This window comes from Leopardus geoffroyi, chromosome A3 (assembly GCF_018350155.1).
Source record: "Leopardus geoffroyi isolate Oge1 chromosome A3, O.geoffroyi_Oge1_pat1.0, whole genome shotgun sequence".
Taxonomy (NCBI): domain Eukaryota; kingdom Metazoa; phylum Chordata; class Mammalia; order Carnivora; family Felidae; genus Leopardus; species Leopardus geoffroyi.
In genome coordinates this window covers 118,837,948-118,858,627 of record NC_059336.1, presented here as the reverse complement: position 1 = coordinate 118,858,627, position 20,680 = coordinate 118,837,948, and the positions used below count along the sequence as shown (strand labels likewise).

The 20,680-nt window shown below is 58.3% G+C and overlaps 2 protein-coding genes and 1 long non-coding RNA gene across 12 annotated transcripts in view; 2 read left to right on the top strand and 1 right to left on the bottom strand.

The window, feature by feature from the left end:
- The first annotated feature begins 1,815 nt into the window (after positions 1 to 1,815).
- Positions 1,816 to 9,685, top strand: EMILIN1 (elastin microfibril interfacer 1). 2 transcript variants are annotated; one of them, XM_045447417.1, is made up of 8 exons: positions 1,818 to 2,483; positions 3,410 to 3,535; positions 4,003 to 4,223; positions 5,321 to 7,279; positions 7,657 to 7,773; positions 8,189 to 8,206; positions 8,373 to 8,510; positions 8,937 to 9,685. In XM_045447417.1, exons 1-8 carry the CDS (start codon positions 2,314 to 2,316, stop codon positions 9,272 to 9,274), a joined length of 3,087 nt encoding a protein of 1,028 aa, XP_045303373.1. In that variant the 5' UTR covers positions 1,818 to 2,313; the 3' UTR covers positions 9,275 to 9,685. The 2 variants fall into 2 exon arrangements, with proteins under 2 accessions (XP_045303374.1, XP_045303373.1); XM_045447418.1 differs by lacking the exon at positions 3,410 to 3,535 and having other exon boundaries at positions 1,816 to 2,483.
- A 327-nt stretch (positions 9,686 to 10,012) lies between these two features.
- The window catches only part of KHK (ketohexokinase), a 25,807-nt gene continuing 15,139 nt past the window's right edge, over positions 10,013 to 20,680 (top strand). For 2 of the 9 annotated variants that reach the window (XR_006703716.1, XM_045447431.1), the window contains exons 1-6: positions 10,013 to 10,618; positions 13,942 to 14,058; positions 16,087 to 16,221; positions 16,411 to 16,545; positions 18,362 to 18,434; positions 19,014 to 19,160. Coding sequence is in view for 8 of the 9 variants with exons in the window: in XM_045447431.1 (XP_045303387.1) it covers positions 10,527 to 10,618; positions 13,942 to 14,058; positions 16,087 to 16,221; positions 16,411 to 16,545; positions 18,362 to 18,434; positions 19,014 to 19,160 (699 nt within the window). In the remaining variant the exon portion in view is untranslated. Of the gene's footprint in view, positions 10,619 to 13,941; positions 14,059 to 16,086; positions 16,222 to 16,410; positions 16,546 to 18,361; positions 18,435 to 19,013; positions 19,161 to 19,821; positions 20,014 to 20,214; positions 20,345 to 20,440; positions 20,599 to 20,680 lie in introns of those variants that run through there. The other 7 variants (XM_045447432.1, XM_045447433.1, XM_045447428.1 and 4 more) reach the window with 7 other exon arrangements.
- On the bottom strand, positions 13,413 to 17,936 carry LOC123581372. Its single transcript, XR_006703717.1, has 3 exons — positions 17,606 to 17,936; positions 16,242 to 16,461; positions 13,413 to 13,788 (listed from the first exon to the last, which is right to left on the bottom strand). It is a non-coding gene; the product is annotated as an uncharacterized LOC123581372 (long non-coding RNA).

Genomic DNA, 20,680 nt, shown 5'->3' with positions numbered 1-20,680 from the left:
CCAGGCAGTCACCAAGCAATCACAGCCTTCTCTTCCCAACCTGCATCATTTTGCAATGTAGAATTTCGAAGGCACCATAGGCAGTAGCCAACAGACCTCTAGCAGAGTCATGGGATTTGCTCAAAGGGATAACGATACTTAGAGGAGGAGCAGGAACCGGCATCCTTGTGCCTAAAACCCTGCCCATTGCTCCTGTCTTCCTTCTGCATGTATACTGGGCTCCTACTCAAAAACTTACAATGCAAGCTCCTAACCAGTCATCTGGGCCTCTCCCCAGGTTTTCCACAATCGACTTCTCTGACTTTCTGTCCCACTTCTTCCTGACACAAATAAGAGCTAACACTTACTGAGCGTGAACACGCGCCAGGCACTATTCTGAATGCTCTACGTGTATTAACTTAATCGTCACAAACCTAGGAAGGAGGGTACTGTTATGGCTGCCATGTGGAGCAATGAGACGACAAAGGCAGACCTCCTTCCCCAACCTGAAATCTCTCCCCTCCCCCTGTCTCTGTTCTTCACTTTTCCCCCCCGACACTGTTCCGGCTCTCTCTTCCAAGGGCTCTACTCTGACTCCCCCGAGCGTCCAGCTGTCTTTCCCCTCCTCTTACCCAGAACACATCATCCATTTGTCTGGCTCCCTTGGCACGCTGTCTATCCTGCTTTGTGTTCGTTTTCTGCTTCAGTGTGTGTGTCCCGTTCCCCCGCGGCCCCAGTTACTCATTTCTGAGTCTTACATATGCCTTTGCTACCTGGGCACCCGGGCACCTGGGCACCACCACAGTGCTGCACACAGCACTCTCATCTCCCTTCTGTCTGATACTTCTGCTTCGATCTTGCAAGCGAGCGCCCTACCACACAGGGACACCTGGTCCAGAGCGCAGTGCTGAGGCCAGATGGTGGGGGGGGGGGGGGGGGGTGGGCAGCTGACGATTCGATTCGGACATCTCAAGAGGAGCTTTCCCGTCAGGCTGTTGAATGGGACTGAGTTCCTAGCCGGCTACAGAGGCTATCAGGCTTGCCTCTAGGCTGGGGAGTGACTTCCTTTGGGCTCTGTAGATTTAGATAACTGCCCAGTTTGCCTCCTTCCTTCCCCTCCCCCACTTTACCAAGAAAGGCCTGGGATCCATATTCATTTGGTTTTTTGAGAATGAGTCTCCTCCTGCTCATGCCCTCTCCATGCTTGACAGAAGGCTGTGGCCTCATTTCCAGATTCCTTTCTTCCTCCTCTGGCTTCTCTGAATTTCCTGCCTGCCTCAGTGGTGTTCTTTTCCGTCTCCTCCCTGGCCCAGTAGCTCTCTCACCTACCCTACTTCTTCCTCCCAAGTCACTGACCTAGGTATTTAAATTCTAATCACAGCCCCACTCTTGATGTGCTGTGTTACCTCAGACACGTTACTTTCCCACTCTGGGCCTCATTGTTCACATCTGTAAAAGCAGGCAGCTGGACAAGATGGTTGAGTGATGCCCTGCTGAGCCCTACAAGTTCATTCTCCCTTTTACAGTCCTCCCCTCCTTTCTCGGGTCTTCTCTCCCAGAGGAGGCTTGCCCTAGCCCCAGGGGAGCTGTGGCTCCAGCTCCCGTTCCCTGTCTAAGCGACCAGCCCAGGGCCTCCTCCCCAGCTCTGGCCCCGGCTCCACTCCATGTGGCCCGTCTGAGAGGCTGGCCCCAAGCCTGGCGGCAACTCCACATTTCTCTGTTTTTCCTTTTTTTTCCTCTCTTTCCCGGAGTTAACAAGAAGCAGATGTGGCGCACGATGGTTGGAGAGGTGGGGGGAGGAAGGGGGAGGCTGGACCGCCAGCCAGACAGGGGGGAAGGGAGTGAGCAAGAGAGGGAGGCGGGAGGCCAGGGCCCGCCCCACAGCCACTCTTGCGCCTCTGAACAGCCACAGGGGCAAAGCCCTGTCACCCCCAGGATCCGGTCATTGGGGAAAACAGATAGGGAGACCAGAGGAGGGCCAGCTGGGGCGAGGGGGGTGGAGGCCCAGGAAGCAGCATCTGAGAGGGGCAGGGACCAGGCACAGGAGGCCAGGGGGCACAGAGAACAAACTCCCCTCAGAAGTGGAGAAGAGGAGAACGGAAGGAACCAAGGGAGGGACAGACAGGAGCCTGAGGAGGAAAGAGGAGGGGGAGAGGGGTCAGGCCAGGCGGCCAAGGAGGAGGCGTGTGGCTGGGGGCTGCCGCCGGCAGGAAGCTGGGGACAGGACCCGGCCCCGGCGCTGTCCCTCGGAGCAGAGGCATCCCGGCTCCAGACAGAGGCGCCAGTGGTCAGGCCGGGATGTGCCTCTGAGGACCACTGCGGAGTGCCCCCACCATGGCCCCCAGCACCCTCTGGAGCTGCTACCTCTGCTGCCTGCTGACCACAGCCGTGGGGGCAGCTAGCTACCCTCCTCGTGGTTATAGCCTCTACACGGGGGGCGGCGGGGCCCTCAGCCCTGGTGAACCCCAGGCCCAGAGTGCCCCCCGGCCTGCCAGCCGCCACAGGTAAGAGTCTGGGTCCCAGCCCAAGGCTGGAGGTGGGTGGGAGGGTGGGTCAGGAGGTTGGTATCCTGGTCCTCGCCTTGGCTACCCTCTCCGGGGCCGTATGCCCTAGTGCAGGGAAGAGGGGGAGAGGAAGCCCATCCATCAGGTGGCCCTGCACAAGCCCGCCTTCCCGTGGGGCATTTCCAGGGCCCCCTAAATAGATAGGTCCCTCCCTTACCTCAGGGGGACCCGTAGTTAGGTGCCCGGGAAAACTCCCCTGAAGGGCACGGGCTGGGCCTTCCTGCAGGCTGACCGTTGCGTCCCAGCCTGGTATCCTCCGGCAGACCTTTATCCCTTCTTAGGGCTTCCTCGGCCCCATCCAATGATCTGTGATTCTTTCTGACGCTGCGGCTGCTCTGTCCCTTCGGGCTCTCCAGCCGGACACAGATCAAAGGCCAGCATGAATGGGGCCAAGAGTGTAGAACGGCAAGCGATGAGAGGGGCAGCGTTCATCAATGGCTTATTCTCTACTTAACCCTGAGCTGGACCCCTGCCTGCCCTGTCCTCTTCTCTTAGGGGTGGGTGGAAGCCAGCATCCAGGGGATCACCAGAGGGACCCAGCCAGCTGGCTCATACAGGCCACGCTAGGCTGGGGATTGGGACAGAAAGGGACATGAATGAATATTCCCCAGGACCCCCCAGCCATGAGAATCGACTTCTTATAGTTGTGGTTTTCCATTCTGTGCTTCCTTTTGCTGTCTTGAAAAGTCTTTACCGACTCTTACAGCACAGGAAAGCGTGGGGGGAGCTGCCCTGCCAAAGTCCTGGCTCCTACAGGTCCCCAGGGGCCCTTCTTTTGACCCTCCCTCAGCCCCTCTGGTAGCCCCTGGGCCCTCCTCTGGGGCTTGTGTCTTGGCCCTTGGGCCCAGGTGGGGTTGTGCCTACAGGAACTGGTGTGCCTATGTGGTGACCCGGACAGTGAGCTGTGTCCTTGAGGATGGAGTGGAGACCTTCATCAAGCCCGACTACCAGCCCTGTGGCTGGGGCCAGCCCCAGTGTCCCCGCAGCATCATGTGAGCCCCAGTGCTGGGGGATGGGTACTTGGTGGGGCTGGGCTAGGACAGAAGGAGGGCAGCCAACTCAGGGAATTTGTGCAAAGCAGGCAGCAAGGGACAGGACCAGGGGCTTTGGTCAGAACCATTTGAGAAGATGCCGAGGTAACAGTTTGGGGCGGATACTGAGGGCAAAGTTACCTAGACCACCCTGCCAACCCCCAAATGCCTTCTCTGGGCTGAGTCGGGTCCCAGAGGAGGAGTTCAAGGTTCCAGCATAGGACAAGGGGAGGAAGAACAGGGATTTGGCTCCCGGCCAGAAAGCTGACAGCTGTCAGCTGAGCACAGACACATGCTGGACAGTAAGGGGGACCCAGCCTGAGGAACAGGCCTTGTCCACCACCAGCAGCTGCCCATCTCCGAGGACAGGTCCCAGGGTCACTGACAGTACAGGGAGGAGTAAGGAGGCCTCCCTCTGCCTCTCCCAGGTACCGCAGCTTCCTCCGTCCTCGCTACCGAGTGGCCTACAAGACAGTGACAGATATGGAGTGGAGGTGCTGTCAGGGGTATGGGGGCGATGACTGTGCTGAGGGTCCTGCCCCGGCGCTGGGTCCTGCACCTACCACACCACGCCCCCGGCCCCGGCCCGCCCGCCCCAACCTCTCTGGCTCCAGTGCAGGAAGCCACCTGAGTGGACTAGGTGGGGAAGGTGAGTGTGGGAGCCGCTGGGGAGAGAAGTGGGAGCTGGTACCGGGTGGAAAATGTGGGGCCAGGTTGTCGAGGGAAAAACCCTGTGCCCCAAGTCAGAAGGGAATAGAAGGGAGTAAGTGAGATCACTGAGATTCTCTGCCTACCCATGAAGCCCATGCCCTGTGTGTGTGTGTGTGGGTGGGTGTGTGTGCGTGTGTGTGTGACAGAAGCAGATTGAAAGAGAGGGAGAGAAAAAAAAGGCTGAGAAAGAGAATGTGCTCACGCACGCCCACATGTGGCCGAGATACTTCCCAGTTGCGAGCCACTTCGGGAGGAAGGGGGAATTCCTGGGAGAAGCTTGTTCACCACGGGGATAGACTACAAGTCCTAGCATGCACTGCACCCGACTACAGGTCCCAGGCCCCTCGGTGGCCTCTGGAGACTGCAGGTCCCAGAATGCAGCAGTCCCCCCTGCTTTCCTGTCGTGTGTGCACCAGGCACTGCGGACAGACGTGCTGTGTTTGCCTGCCAGGGAGATAGTCATGCTGTAATGATGGAAACAGGAACTTCTGGCTGATTCTCCCACCGTCCAGCTAGAGCCCCTGCAGGCTTCCCGCGGAACCTCGCCTGTCCCTTGGTGTTACGGACAGGTGCTTGCCGCCCAGGAACATCCACTGTTATGGGGTCCACAGTGCCTCCCCATATTCCCATTTCACAGATGAGAAAACAGTTTCTGAGAGAAACTCTGGATAGTAGACTTGGTGGTCAAATGGATGCCCTGGGTTTTGCCTCGGCCGCTTACTAAACCCGTAATCCATGGCCCAGTTCCTTAATGTCCCCTGAGCCTCAGTCTCACGGTCTACAGAACGGGGAAAGCTGTGATATCTGTCCAGTGGAGTTTGGTGTAAGGGGTGGGGGAAGCCACGTTACAAATTGGGCCTAGAGGCATCCAGTAAATGGAGTTTCTTTCCCTCTTTTCTTGCCCAAATTACCCAGCTAAGGAGTGGCTGACTCAGCCAGGAGCTCTTGCTGGATCCGGGGAAGTCAGGGCCTCGGAGGTAGGCACTGAGCTCTGAGGCCCGGCCCCTCCGCCTTATGCCTTCGCCTCTCTGCCAGGTCCCGGGGAGTCAGAGAAGGTGCAGCAGCTGGAGGAGCAGGTGCAGAGCCTGACAAAGGAGCTGCAGGGCCTCCGCGGTGTCCTGCAGGGACTGAGCGGGCGCCTGGCGGAAGACGTCCAGAGGGCCGTGGAGACGGCCTTTAACGGGAGGCAGCAGCCAGCGGACGCAGCTGCCCGCCCTGGCGTGCACGAGACCCTCACTGAGATCCAACAGCAGCTGCAGCTCCTGGACAACCGCGTCTCCACCCATGACCAGGAGCTGGGCCATCTCAACAACCATCACGGCGGCGGTGGCGGCGGTGGCGGCGGTGGCGGCGGTGGCGGCGGTGGCGGCGGTGGCAGGGCCCCCGCCCCAGCCCCGGCCCCTCCCGGCCACAGTGAGGAGCTGCCGCGGGAGCTGGAGCGGCGGCTGCAGGAGTCCTGCTCCGTGTGCCTGGCGGGGCTGGATGACTTCCGCCGGCAGCGGCAGGAGGACAGAGAGCGGCTGCGAGTGCTGGAGAAGCGACTGACCTCGGTGGAGGAGCGGCAGCGGCAGCTCCCCGGGCAGGCCGCGGGCCGCAGGCCCCTTCAGGAGTGCTGCCCTCCGGAGCTGGGCCGGCGGCTGGCAGAGCTGGAGCGGAGGCTGGATGTAGTGGCCGGCTCGGTGACAGTGTTGAGTGGGCGGCGAGGCACCGAGCTGGGAGGAGCGGCTGGGCAGGGGGGGCATCCCCCGGGCTACACCAGCTTAGCATCCCGCCTCTCTCGCCTGGAGGACCAGTTCAACTCCACTCTGGGTCCCTCACGGGAGCAGGAGGAGGGCTGGCCCGGGCGCCCTGGGGGCCTGGGCCACTGGCTGCCTGCCGCCCGGGGCCGACTGGAGAAGCTGGAGGGACTGTTGGCCAACGTGAGCGGAGAGCTGGGTGGGCGGCTGGATCTGCTGGAAGAGCAGGTGGCAGGGGCTGTGCAGGCGTGTGGGCAGCTCTGCTCCGGGGCCCCGGGGGAGCAGGACACCCAGGTGAGCGAGATCCTCAGTGCCTTGGAGCGCAGGGTGCTAGACAGCGAGGGGCAGCTGCGTCTGGTGGGCTCAGGCCTGCACGAAGTGGGAGCAGCCGGGGAGGCCCGGCAGGCTGCACTGGAGGAGCTGCAAGGGGTCGTGGGCCAGCTCCAGGGGCGTGTTGACGCGCTGGACGAGACGACGGCGGAGTTCGCGCTGCAGCTGAACCTCACGGCGGCACGGCTGGGCCAACTGGAGGGTCTCCTGCAGGCCCGTGGGGATGAGGGCTGTGGGGCCTGTGGTGGTGTCCAAGAGGAGCTGGGCCGCCTTCGGGACGGTGTGGAGCGCTGCTCCTGCCCCCTGTTACCCCCACGGGGCCCCGGGGCCGGCCCCGGAGTTGGGGGACCAAGCCGAGGGCCTCTGGACGGCTTCAGTGTGTTTGGGGGGAGCTCAGGCTCAGCCCTACAGGCCCTGCAAGGAGAGCTGTCCGAGGTTATCCTCACCTTCAGTTCTCTCAATGACTCACTGCACGAGCTCCAGACCACCGTGGAAGGGCAGGGTGCCGATCTGGCTGACTTGGGAGCCACCAAGGACCGTATCATCTCTGAGATTAACAGGCTGCAACAGGAGGCCACGGAGCATGCTACAGAGAGTGAGGAGCGCTTCCGAGGCCTGGAAGAGGGACAGGCCCAGGCTGGCCAGTGCCCCAGCCTAGAGGGGCGATTGGGCCGTCTTGAAGGAGTCTGTGAGCGGCTAGACACTGTGGCGGGGGGACTGCAGGGCCTGCGTGAAGGCCTTTCCCGACACGTGGCTGGGCTCTGGGCTGGGCTACGGGAAACCAACAGCACCAGCCAGACGCAGGCAGCCTTGCTGGAGAAGCTGCTTGGGGGGCAGGCGGGCCTGGGCAGGCGGCTCGGTGCCCTTAACAGCTCCCTGCTGCTGCTGGAGGACAGGCTTCACCAGCTCAGTCTGAAGGACCTCACTGGTGAGGGGGCGAGAGAAGGCATGCGGTGGGAGGTGGTGGTGGGGGGCCCTCTTAAGTCTTTTCTTTCTCCTATCCCTACCACACAGTAGCCAGTCTTAATCTCATCTACTTTCTCCTTGCTCTGCCCAGCATGAATGGCAGACCCATCACTGTCCCGGGGGTCGGTTTGTCCACAACAGATGACCCAAGCTCCTGGCTCCCCACTCTCCACTGGCAGCTCAGACAGGCCTGTGGGCAGGGGTGGGGTTCTGCTCCGCCAGCCGGGTATCCAGCACGGGCAGCAAGGTGCCCCACCATCTGTCCATGGAGCCATGACTTTCCTTGTCCTTTGGAAACTCCTTTTGTGGCATTCCTTCAACAGAATTTTGTCACTGTAGGGCCCGCAGGTGAGGCTGGGCCCCCAGGGCCTCCCGGGATACAAGGACCCCCAGGCCCTGCTGGACCTCCAGGACCTCCAGGCAAGGATGGACCAAAGGGACCCATTGGGCCACCAGGTATGTGAGATTCCTACTGCAGCGGGAACTCCCCCACTCCTCTAGCAGCCCTAGGCTCGACATTCTATTCTGAATTTGACAGAGAAGGGAGGAAAGGGGCAAGGAATGGGGGGGGGGGGGCTATATGGCTGACAGGGAGTGACTAGGAACTGGGACAGTCACTATATGGGCTAGTTGGATAGGGTGGCCTCGCTGCTGTATTGAAGACTAAGGCTGGGCTCACAGGGCTATGTAGGGTGTGAAAGGCTGGGGGCTAGTTGCACTGAAGGGACCCTATTCCTCCTTTTCTTGACACCCCCCTTCCTGCTTTGGAGTCTGTGTGATGCCTAGCACAGCGGAGAGATTCAGCAGATGTTTGCCGAGTGACTTAGTGAGAGCTGCCCCCTTCTTACTGCTCCCTCTTGTCTTCCCACAGGTCCCCAAGGAGAGCAGGGTAAGTTCCTCTCATCTGGTGCTGGAGGGAGGGGAATTGAACTAGGGGTTGGAGGATGGAAGGCCTCAGGCAGCCCTGGAGGTAGAGACCCAGGAGGGGAAGGGGGCCAGGTAGCTCTGCACTGAGCATCCACTCTGACACCCCCCCCCCCTTTACCCCTACCCAGGAGTGGAGGGGGCACCAGCAGCCCCTGTGCCCCTGGTGGCCTTTTCAGCTGCCCTGAGTTTGCCACGGTCTGAACCAGGCACAGTGCCCTTCGACAGAGTCCTGCTCAACGATGGGGGCTATTACGATCCAGAGACTGGTAAGCCTGGAAGCAGGCTGGCTGGGCAATGGGGGAGACCGGAAAGGCTGTGCGGTGATATGTTCTCATTCTTGCCCCCTCAGACAAGGGGAAATCTTCTCATGCTCTGGTTTGGGGAGATCCCTACTTCCTTCATTTACCCATTTCCACCACAGCTTGGGTAAGGGGTGAGCTGGGGAAGGCAGGAGCGCTTCTGTTCAACAGCTCTTTATTGGGGCCCCGGGGATGCTGTAACGTGCTGGGCGCGCAGTAACGAACAAAACGCCAAATGCCCTCCGTGCCCTGGTAGAACTTAACACTCTAGTGGAAGACAGGTGAAAAGAGCCAGCAGGTTCCTCCTTAGTCCAGGAGTTCTGGGTGGGCTCCCCAACACCTCCCTGGCCCCTGCCCCCTGTCTCCCCTCCTGACTGCCATCCTTGTTCCCAGGCGTGTTCACAGCACCACTGACCGGGCGCTACTTTCTGAGCGCGGTGCTGACTGGGCACCGGCATGAGAAAGTGGAGGCCGTGCTGTCCCGCTCCAACCTGGGCGTGGCCCGCATAGACTCCGGTGGCTACGAGCCTGAAGGCCTGGAGAATAAGCCAGTAGCCGAGAGCCAGCCCAGCCCCGGCGCCCTGGGGGTCTTCAGCCTCATCCTGCCGCTGCAGGCTGGAGACACGGTCTGCATCGACCTGGTCATGGGGCAGCTGGCGCACTCAGAGGAGCCGCTCACCATCTTCAGCGGAGCCCTGCTCTACGAGGACCTGGAGCCCAAACAGGTGTAGACAGGGGGCTGGGCCCGACCGGCCCTTAGTGTCTACGCCGGCCAAAGAGCCAGCTGGGGCGGCGGGGCTCCCCCGGCTTCCTGCCTGGGGTGGGGCTCCGTCCCGCCACGCCAGCCCCAGGCGAGCCGCCGTCCCTGTCCCCTCTGTGGCACAGGCGCCCAGAGCAATCTCTTCGCCACGGCCTGAGCGCGCCGGGTGGGGGACTCTGGCATCCCCTCGTCCAGACTTTTGGCCTGCTCGCCGTCCCCTGCAGGGCCGACTGCGGAGGAGCCCATCCTCGCACCTTCTGCTCCTCCAGCTGGCCTCCAGGCCGATGCAGGGCTCTCCCGACGGGCTCCGGCCCCCACCGCCATACTAAACTATTCAGGAATAAAGACACTTGGTTTTTCTAAAAAACAAAACAAAACAAAACAAACCGTCTGCTCCAGTACGTATTCAAGGGTAGACAGAAGTACACAAGGGACGGACGGGGTGAGGGAGGTGAAGCCCCAGGTTCGGGACCCTGGTCGCCCCTCCTCCGAGCTCGGTGGCTCTGCGCGCACTTGCTGTGCACCCGCCGGCGGCCCGCGCCAGGCGCTCCTCCCCGGAACGCCCGTTCCGCCGGCGTCCGCCAGGGGGCTCTGGGAGCCGACTCCCGTCACGTGACCTCCGTCGCTCACCTAGCCGCCCCAGCTGCCCGGCGGGGGAGGCGGGGCCTCGAGCTGGGATTGGCTGGACCTCGGGGGCGGGGCGGAGCCGCGGCGACGCGCCGGGGAAGGCTAGGGCTGAGGGGGCCAGGCCGCAGCTGCGAGGCCCGGCACCACCGCGGTCTCGGGTCTGGAGTGGGAGTCGCAGGTGCAGGAGAGGGAGGGTCAAGGGGCGCCTTTCTACTGCACTTTTTTTTGCATTCAGGAGATTGCCTAGCTGCAATCTAGAGAGGTTTGCATGAGCTTCGAGTCTGCCTGACAAGTGAGGAAATGAGGCCAAGAAGCGGGAAGGGTTGCCATCTGCTGGGCCACGCCACCTGCTAAGGGAAGGCCGGGGACCAAGGCCTCGGAGGTCTGCGTTCCCAGGCCCGCTCGGTGGGCGTGGGGAGCAAGGGCCCTGCTCCGTTCCCTCGAGACTGCAGAAGGCTCTCTGAGGGGAGGAGCACAGGACGCAGAGGAGGAGCCAAGTCCGCCCCAGGAGTGGGGACCCAATCCTCGGGAATAAAACGCAGAGCCCGGGAGGAACCCCGTCAGCCAGGCGGGCAGAAAGCTCCGGGAGCGGCCTCATGGAAGACAAGCAGATCCTGTGCGTGGGGCTAGTGGTGCTGGACATCATCAATGTAGTGGACAAGTACCCGGAGGAGGACACGGACAGCAGGTAGGGGCGCCCGGGCCCCTCGGACACCCCAGGGGCCGCTGCAGCCCCACGTTTGAGCCGGGCAGCTCAGACCCCAGGTCCGCGGGGCCAGGGGCCCCGCAGTGAGAGTCCAGCCTCGGGAGCTGGTGTCCCGTCCCCTCCGCCCGGGAGGACCTAGGGAAGGAATTGAGGCCGTTAGTAATAAAGCCCAGGCTTTGGATAGCACTGTGTTCGCCAATTGCCGTTCCAGGAATCATTATCCACGTTTTACCCATAAGCAGGTAGATGAAGAGATTTAACCAAGGGCACAGAGCTAGTAAGGTGCGCGACCAGCTTCTCTCTTTTTAACAAAAAGACGGCTGCACTTGCCTCTTACCAGCATTTACTTCTAATTTATCTACCACGTATATCTCATCTATTTCTTAAATCTTGAGGTAGCTTACAATAAGTATGCAGTTAGACCGCAGGAACATTTAAAACCGTGGCGTTTGAGCTTCACTCTGGCTTCAAGGCCTTGCTGGCACTGGAGGTGTATTTGGAGATGCTGTGGGTGGTGGATAGAGCTTCACGTGCCATCACCAACGTGTTTCCCTGGCGCTAAATTCCAAAAGGAGTTTACCAGAAGTCCTTTTTACAAAACACAGCGTCTTTCTTGGTTGTCTGGTAAAAGTGGAAGAGTCGCTGGTTGGCTCTTACATTTACTCTTGATAAGAACCTCACCGTTAATCACTGCAATCCCAAGAGGGCATTTCTGTGGGCTCGAATCTTTGGGTCCACCCAGCCCCGTCACATGCATTACCACATAATTTCCTTACAGCAGCCAGTGGGCAGTATGGAAGGGTCAGTAGGATCCTCTCTTTATAGATGATGAAGCAGCTAAATATGTGGAGAAATTAAATAAGAATCGTAAGACCACATACTGGGTGGCAGAGCAGTAATTACAACACCTAGGAATCTAGTGCTCCAGGCCTCGGTTGTCTCCTGTGCTCCCTCTGCCCATCTCACAGAGTTGACCCTTTGCTTTGGGCTGCTTTGTTTGCCAGAGGTTAGAGCCCTTGCCAGGGGCACAGGGACAGTGGGGGAGGGGCACAAGGGGATGCTGCTCTGTAGACCTAGCCCCCCTACCAAGTCAAGCTGGCCCCAGGATGCAGTGCACGGTGAGGAGTTAGGCCTCCTCTCAAGAGAACAGTGTGGATCCCAGGACCGGAGGGCCCGGGGAGGAACCGGAGTGCCTGCTTTTCACAAGAGCTGCAGGCCCATTCCCTTGGAGCTTACTTAGGGGGAGAGGTTAGGATAAGGAGATCCTCGGGGCTCCCACTAGGACGAGCTCATTCTGAAGGTGGGAGCAAAGGAAGGCGCCTCTCTAAAGAGACCCTTCCCATGTTCTCCATGCTCTCTGCTCCCAGGGTGTACCCCCCTCTCCCCCAGACCCATAGCTCTGCTCCTCTGCTGAGCAGAGCCCTTGCCCATAGGGCCTCTGTCTGTCATGTGCCTAGCCCACCCAGCCCACCTTCTGGACTCTGTTGTGCTTCCCAGATGGGCAAGCCCAAGTGGGGACCCAGGCCTTCCCAAGTGGGCACCTCAGCCCCAGCTGTCCCAGACTCTCTGTGCTCCACGGGCAGCTGGGACTCTCAGGAGCTGCCACCTGGAACTTGGCCAGACCCCTGAGGAACGGCCCTGCCTCCCAGAGTCCAGGCCAAGAAGAGCCTTCCAGAAAGCATCCTCTTGCTCAGCAGAGCATTTCTGCACAGGAAGTTGGGTATTCGTGTGACTTTGAAGGATCTCCACAAAGCCAAAGTGTGTAACCTTTCTGTGAAACCTCATCCAAGCTGGGGCCTATTCTATTCAGAAATATAGAGCACATTGCAGTGGTTTAGGGAGTCAGGAAACCTGGGTTCTGACAGCAGCTTTGTCATGAAGTATTGGTGTGATCTGAGCAAGTCAAATCCCACTAGGCTCCCCCTTTCTTTTTTTTTTTTTTTTTCAACGTTTATCTATTTTTGGGACAGAGAGAGACAGAGCATGAACGGGGGAGGGGCAGAGAGAGAGGGAGACACAGAATCAGAAGCAGGCTCCAGGCTCTGAGCCATCAACCCAGAGAGCCCAACGCGGGGCTCGAACTCACGGACCGCGAGATCGTGACTTGAGCTGAAGCCAGACGCTTAACTGACTGAGCCACCCAGGCACCCCTGTTTCATTTATTTCTTAATTAGTGGTTCTTCTTACTGTAAGAGGCCACAGTTATTCTTGTTTTTGGAACTGGAAGAATATAAATAACAGCCTGCACTGTTTACCTCCCAGTATTATTGGAGCACAATGAGAAATCGTTCCAGAGCTTTGACATGCATAAGTAATCATTTTTGTTGTTGAGAACAATGCAGTCCTTTGGGTGTATCTCCAGTTAGTTTCCTCAGAGTACACCTTGAGTTAGGTTTCCAGCAAAGATAGAGAAAAACTGAGGGAAAAAAAGGTAATTATGTGATGGGATGTTATGTTAACAAACCTTATTGTGGTAATCATTTTGCAATACGTGCGTATATCAAATCACCACATTGTATACCTTAAACTTATGGACTGTTATATGGCAATTATATTTCAATAAAACTGCAAAAAAAAGGGGGGGAAATGGAGAAAAACTGGTCTTCATCCAACAATCTTTTTAACTTTTGACATTGCGTTTTTAAATCTTAAAAAAAAAAATTTTTTTTTCCCTAAGTTTATTTATTTTGAGAGAGAGGCAGTGCAAATGGGGGAGGGGCAAAGAGAAAGGGAGAGAGAGAATCCTAAGCAGGCTCAGCACTGCCAGCGCAGAGCCCGACATGGGGCTTGAACCCACGAAACCACGAGATTGTGACCTGAGCTGAAGCCAAGGGCCGGATGTTTAACCGACTGAGCCACCCAGGCACCCCTTAACCTTGACATGGTAAAAGTTAGCTTTCCCTCCACATAACTCCTACATTGGTTACAGCGTACAGGTTTGCTCCCTGTCTTACTTATTTTGACCTGAGCTGTTACTGAAGCAGGCTCCCCAAGGACAGGAGTAGGTAGCAGATTTGACACCTTTGGGAAGAGGCTCTTGAGTTATCCAGCAATCAAGGTGGAGGCCGAAGGTCCCTCTGCCTGGGGGAGAGGTGGGTCATTGTAACCGAGGAGGAGGTCACCTGAGTTAGTGGAGCCCTCCTCTGAGATACCTGAAGGAGTGAAAATGGAAAAATCAAGATGCTTTCTGAGGGAGGCCTCCCAGCTTTTACACGCCCCGGGGCCCTGCCCCAGGACTGCGTTTGGTCTTGCTTATCCTGGCATCAGCCTGCTGGAGCTGCAGGGACCCTCCCTGTGTTTTGCAGGTGCTTGTCCCAGAGATGGCAGCGTGGAGGCAACGCATCTAATTCCTGCACCGTCCTCTCCCTGCTTGGAGCCCCCTGTGCCTTCATGGGCTCGCTGGCCCCGGGCCATGTTGCCGAGTGAGTGGAGGAAGGAGCGGGCAGACTGCCTTGTAGAAGGAAGTCTTAACCCTGGGTGGGGGTGGGGGGCTGGGGGCAGGCTGTGAGAAACGGTTTGTGGCCACCAGAAATGGGTGGGAGGGGCAAGAGTGGGGCACCAGCATCCCAGACCCTCCCAAGCGCGGCTGTTTGCTGCTCGGGTGCTAACGCTCTCCTGTGAAAGCTTTTATTTCCACAGCCTGTTTCCCTGGCCACTGCCCAGAGCCTGCTCAGCTTCCCACCTTCTCCTTCCTTGCTTCCAACAGACTCTGCAATGGATGTGACTTTGCCCTTCTCAAGTCCCTAATCCTGGCTATGCTTGTGGCAGGAGGCAGCTAGGGACCTGCTGTCCCAACCCTCCCTCGGGGATGTCCAGCATCCATGGTCCTAGGGTTCAGGCCCACGGTTTTTTTCCCCAGCTGAGGGGGCAGGGCCACTGCTGTGTCCCCATGGTTCACTAAAGCAACAAGAGCAGCCTGCCGAGGACACCCTGAAGCCACGTGCTAAAGCTGGGCCCAGGCCCAGGCCTCCCAGCTCCCCGGCTGTGAGGCTGCAGCCCGTAGGTGGCCCGTACGCTTTCTCCATGTTGGCTGCTGTGGGGACCCAAGAGCCCTTTGACCCCTGGCCCCGCCAACTCAGCAAACGCTTATCAGGAGGTGAGGCCCACACTTTGCCCACTGTGGGCACTAGGGCAGGCTGCCAGGTTGCTGGCCTGTGAAGCACAGCCCTTTGAACCCTGGTTTCATGGGGGTGCTGCCAGAGCCCAGCCCCCTGAGCTGTGGCCAGATTCTCTTCCTCGGTGATCCGGCACAAAACAAGTCAGTGGGCAAGGGCCCGCCCTGTGAGGTGGGACAGAGGGACCTGGTGCCAATAGCTGGCCACTTGTCAACCTTCTTCAGTGGCTGTCTTCCTTCCTGTTCCTCTGGCTTAGGGTGGTAGACTCACCTTTCTGGAACAATAATGCCGTTAGGTAGGCCATTCCAAATTCTCCCCCTTTGTTCAGCAAGCATTTAATGAGCACCTACCACGTGCTAGGCACGGAGGGTGCAAAAAATCATTTGGAAAACCATCCCGTAGTTTGCATGCTTTGGGAGGATCCTACTATCTAAAGGATCTTTGAGGTGTACGACGAGGAATGATGCCCCAGCTTGATGCCTATATACAAATCTGTATTGTCCAGCCAGCGTGAGAAAGGCCAAGATGGTGGCTGGACCAGCGGTCGTAGGACACTTTCCAGAGACGCTGCGGCCAGGAAGCGTGGGGGTGGCGCAGTCTCCCCCAGGGTCCACCTCCCACTCGCTCTGATTAGAGGGGATTCTGGGGAAGAGTCCTGGACCAGGCCCCATGTCGAGGAGCATCAGGCACTGGGAGCCAGCTCACTGCCTGCGGGGTTCACCTTGCCACGAGAGGTGAGGGTGGTGGGTGGCCTCACCAAGGCAGCACCACTTCCTGGCCGGGCATCACGGAGGCAGCCGCGGACTGAGTGGAATCCCAGTAGCACTCAAGGGACTCCCGAGAGAAGAGTACCGTGAGGATGAGTGTGTAGAGGGCAGCTGGGGAGCGAAGTACCACCTTGGTAATTATCAGTTCTGCCAAGGCTTTGCATGAGACAGACCACAGTGCCCTCACCTGCTTCGTTCAAACAGGGCACGTGCTCCAGGCCCCCAGATGTACCCCATCTGGGTTCACTGAGCACATCCTTTCTGGCTTGAGTCAGACTGAAGGACAGGATCCGGGTTGGAGTTTACCTCAGCCGGGACCTAAAAGAACATCCTTTAGTGTTTCTCTCACTGAGTTCCAGGCTCTGTGCCCCTGCCTCTCCTGCCCCCTGGCATAGCCTCTGACAGCACGGTGATTCCCGGCTCCCTCCTAGCCCCCTCTGCTTGCAGCCGGAGTCCCTGCCGCCTCCCTCCAGTCCCCAAACCCTTTGCAGCCGGAGTCCCTGCCGCCTCCCTCCAGTCCCCAAACCTTGTCGAACTACACCTCCCCTGGGTTACTCCGTCTCGGCAGTTTTGTCCTGGATGACCTCCGCCGCTATTCTGTGGACCTACGCTACACAGTCTTTCAGACCACGGGCTCTGTCCCCATCTCCACAGTCATCATCAACGAGGCCAGTGGTAGCCGCACCATCCTCCATGCCTACAGGTTTGTACACCTGTCCGCACCTTGCCAGCTGCCGCCGCCGCCATCACCGAACTCCCGGAACGGGACCCTTCTTCTCAGAGAGGCACCCCTGCTCCGGCATCCCTCCTCAACCCTGAGGGAGGCCCAGGCCACTCGTAGGCTCTAATTTGTGTCTCCTTGCCCTTCCCTTGGCTCGGGCTCCACCTCAAGCTTCCTGGTGGCCGACTTCAGGCAGCGGGGCGTGGATGTGTCTCAGGTGGCCTGGCAGGGCAGAGGGGAAACCCCATGCTCTTGCTGCATCGTCAACAACTGCAATGGCTCCCGCACCATTGTGCTCTACGACACGTAAGGCCCCCCCGGCCTCGCCCTGGCACAGCCCACCAATCAGTTCCCTCCCTCGCCACCACGGGCATCCCAACTGCCTGCTCTCTGCCGCCTCTCTCTATACCAGAAATTGTCCTCATGCCAAACTGCTCAGTGATTTCTGAATTGTTTTCAATTAGGAGAGAAGTGAGGTGGGAAGAGATGTGCTTTGTTCTGCCTGGTGACTTGGCCTCGGTCACTACCAAGGATGGGCAGGCAGGCCTGCGCAAAACATAATTCGTGATGTAATTCCTCCGTAATTGGCCAATCAGCAGCCTGGGTATGGGTGTGGGGAAATTGTTCTGAGGAGCGGGGGACAGGAGGTGTGATTCAAACCATCTGAAGCCCTGAAGGGGACTCACTGGAATTTCCAGGGTCAGCCCCAGGGTTGCCAGCCTGCAGCATGGCACCAAGGAGCTGGGTTTGGGTGTTCAGAAGAGATGAGCCCACCGCGAAGCTCCCTGCATAATGAAGCCAGGCCAAATGCCACACACAATTCACAGCTGTTGCTGAAGTAGAGGGAAGGGGAACATTGGGTCAGCAGATCAGGGCCATCTGATCTGGAGGGAATACCTTTAAAGTCCCAAGCTGCTAGGGAGAGGCCCTGTGGGCCCAGACCCTTCTTGTCTCCCCTAGATTGCCTCCCGAAGAATCTCAGACATTTAGCTTACTAAGAATCTAGCATGTGCCAGGTACTATGTTAGGGCTGAGGTGGTCCACACCCAGCAGCCCTGGGGTTCAGGCTGTCCCTACTGCCCGGCATGACTACTGGACCTGGGGAAGAGGGGCAATTATCCTAGGACAAGCTTTATGGCCAGTGGTCTCTGGGCTCAGTGTGTCGCAATGAATAAGTGAGTGGGCATATACGCTAGCAATGACCTTCACCTCGGTCAATCCTAGTGTTCTGCCCATCAAGTAACAATCTGTAGCAACTTTGATCAAGGACACCACATGGGTATTCACAAGAAGGGAAGGAGGGGAGTTCCAAGGAGAAACGTTTGTTGCCCTCTGGCCTCAGTGTAGGGAGATCCACACACGTTACCTTCAACTGCAACAAGCTGGTGGGTTTGGACCCATCTACCAAATGGGGAAGCAGCCTCAGAAAGGCCCAGGTACTCAGCTAGTTAACTGGATGGATTCGGCTGCAGAGCGGGAGGAATATAGGTTAGGTGTAGCTCACTGGTCAAGGCGGACCCTTCCCAGGGCTCCACACCTAAGTCAGCCAAATAAAAACTCATCCTCAAGCACCAACCTTGGCCTCGGAGTTGTAACACAGAGCCGCCGAACTTAGAACGGTGGTGCTGTCACGGCTGGGATGCCAGAAGTGAACAGGACCAGACCCAGAGCAGCCATAGCCTTTGTAGATCACCAGGGCATTGCACGCTGGGAGCTGTGTGTGCTGCTGGCAAGGCAGGGAATTCTGGGAATTGTAGTCCCTGGTGCTCTTAGAGTATTCTGGGAGATGTGGTCTCCAAGGCACTCAACTGGCCTCTTGTCACATGCTGCGGTTGAGTTTACCCTTAGAAAATATCACAGCCTCCAACACCCAAAGGGCATTCTAGCAAACTGCTTCTAATCCCCTGTCTGGATGGAACTGAGTGGGGCAAGGAGTGGTCAGGAGTTTAGCCTGGAATAGCGCCTATCCTGGAGCTGAGCCTCAGAAGCCTGTGCTGTAGAGTAGTTTCTGGCCATGCTGCAGGCAGCACCAGGCAAAGGGGCCCCAGCAACCAGTTAGAGATCCCAGCCTTGGCTGACCTCACCATCATGCCTTTTCTGTCGTTTCTGTCCTATGACTTAGGAACCTGCCAGATGTGTCTGCTGCGGACTTTGACAAGGTTGATCTGACCCGGTTCAAGTGGATCCACATTGAGGCAAGTCCTGCCCTACCTGTGTTTTGAGGGGCTCAACGTGCCAGGTCCTCCACATATTTTGCCTTCTTAGTTTTTTTGAACCATGATGTACCTTAGAGATAAATGAATCCAACTACCCTCATCCCCTCTCCATTCTTCTTTGTGTTTTCAGGTAGGAAACTAAGGCCCAGAAAGATTGGGTGACTTACTCAAGGTCACACAGCAGGGTGTAGGCACCAGAAGCAGGATGCCGGCTCCAGGCAAAGGCCCATGCTTTCTGTGTTCCAGACTGCCCACCTCCTCTAGACTCTGAGAAGTCCCAAGTTCTAATCCTAGCCTTGTGATTTAATTTACTGTAGGTCCTTAAGAAAGTCTCTCTTTTATTCTTTTGTCTCCTCCTCTGTGAAATGGGGGGTGGGGGGGGGGGCTGGTTAATAAGGTCTCCAAGGTCCATGACTGCTCTAGAATTTTGAAACTTAGAATGGAGTTCCCGCCCCCTGCCTCCCCTCACCCAGAATTCCAGCAGGGAGGGAAGAATGAGCCAGATCAGCTGGGCAATGCCCAGCTGGTCCTGAGCTGCCCCGCCCCGCCCCGACCCAGGGCCGGAATGCATCGGAACAGGTGCAGATGCTGCAGCGGATAGAACAGCACAATGCCAGGCAGCCTCCTGGTCAAAAGATCCGAGTGTCCGTGGAAGTGGAGAAGCCCCGAGAGGAGCTGTTCCAGCTGTTTGGCTATGGAGACGTGGTGAGTGGCCCACACAGCTTCCCCTTGCCACATCCTGCTAATTTGGTTCTTAAAGGGAGCCAAGCATTCCCTTGTTCTGCCTCCCACACCTGGAATGGCTTGGTGTCATTGGCAGGTGGGGGGCAAAGAGGCCCCCAGCTTTGGGCTCCCGTGCAGGCCTCAGCAGTGGCCACGGAGCAAAATTTCTCCGTCCCAGTGGGTGCATAGGTACGAGAGTAGCCAAGGAGGGGGGCTACTAGAGCCAGCCTCGGAGCACCCTGCGTGGGAGCATCTCCTCCCTGGGCCTCCTCAGTCTCTCCTTCTGTCAAATGGAAGAATGGGACTGTTCTCTCAGGTGTCCTCCAACTCTGGGGTGGGTGGCAGGCTGTGGGGGCCACTGAGGGGTGAGGGAGGATGGGAGGGGACTTGCATAGGGTAAGTTTGGGCAGTTCTGGAATGGAAATGAAATCTGAGTGACAATCCTGGCATCATAGCCTGAGCTGGTTGGACCTCCACTGTGGCGGCACAAAGGTACGGGTGCCTGAGCCACACCCTGGGTTTTTATTTGATTGGTGGGGGTGGAGCTCAGCTGAAGTATTTTTTAACAAAACTCTCTCTGGAAGTTCTAATGTGTAGCTGGTGTTGAGGAAGCTCTACAACCCCTGCCCCCTTTGTTTTATAGGTGAAGAAACGACCCAGAGGGCGTAGTTGCATTAGGAAAACAAAACAAAAACGCCCGCGAGAGCCAGAGGTGTAACGTGGCAGTGGTAGCTCTCACCGCCAGATGGCGCTCAAGGCTCGCTGTGGGTTTTCAATTGCAGGGACATTCGTTGCTCTAGAACAAATAAACCGGGGATTTTTGCGTCACAATTTACAGGGCTGTATTCTAGCATATCTAGAGCAAGTATGAAAACGCATCCCAGTGGGACAGCGAGATACTACGTTGGGGATTTAGGTGGCCACGTTGGAGGAGTGACATTGCACTATGGGGGCAACGCCAGGCTGCTGGTGGTGAGTGACTGAGCCAGGACTAGGACTAGCTGGTAACCGTCAGCCTCTCTTCCACTGCCCACAGGTGTTTGTCAGCAAAGATGTGGCCAGGCACTTGGGGTTCCGGTCAGCAGTGGAGGCCCTGAGGGGCTTGTATGGTCGTGTGAGGAAAGGGTGAGCAGGGGAAAGCCAGGAAGGGGCCTTAGGTACGGAGCGTGAGTGAGCCTGGACACTGGGGGCCGCCCTGGGGAGGGAGGTGAGGCTGGGGGCCCGGGTGGGCTGACAGCCCAGCTGAGTGGAGGGTCTTGCAGGGCTATGCTAGTCTGCGCCTGGGCTGAGGAGGGCGCTGATGCCCTGGGCCCTGACGGACAGCTGCTTCACTCGGATGCTTTCCCTCCACCCCGGGTGGTGGATACTCTGGGGGCCGGAGACACCTTCAACGCCTCAGTCATATTCAGCCTGTCCCAGGGTGAGTACCCCCCACCCCCACCCCGGCACGAGGCCCAGGGCTGAGGCCTGCCTCTGCCCGGAGGACCGAGCTCATCTAGCTA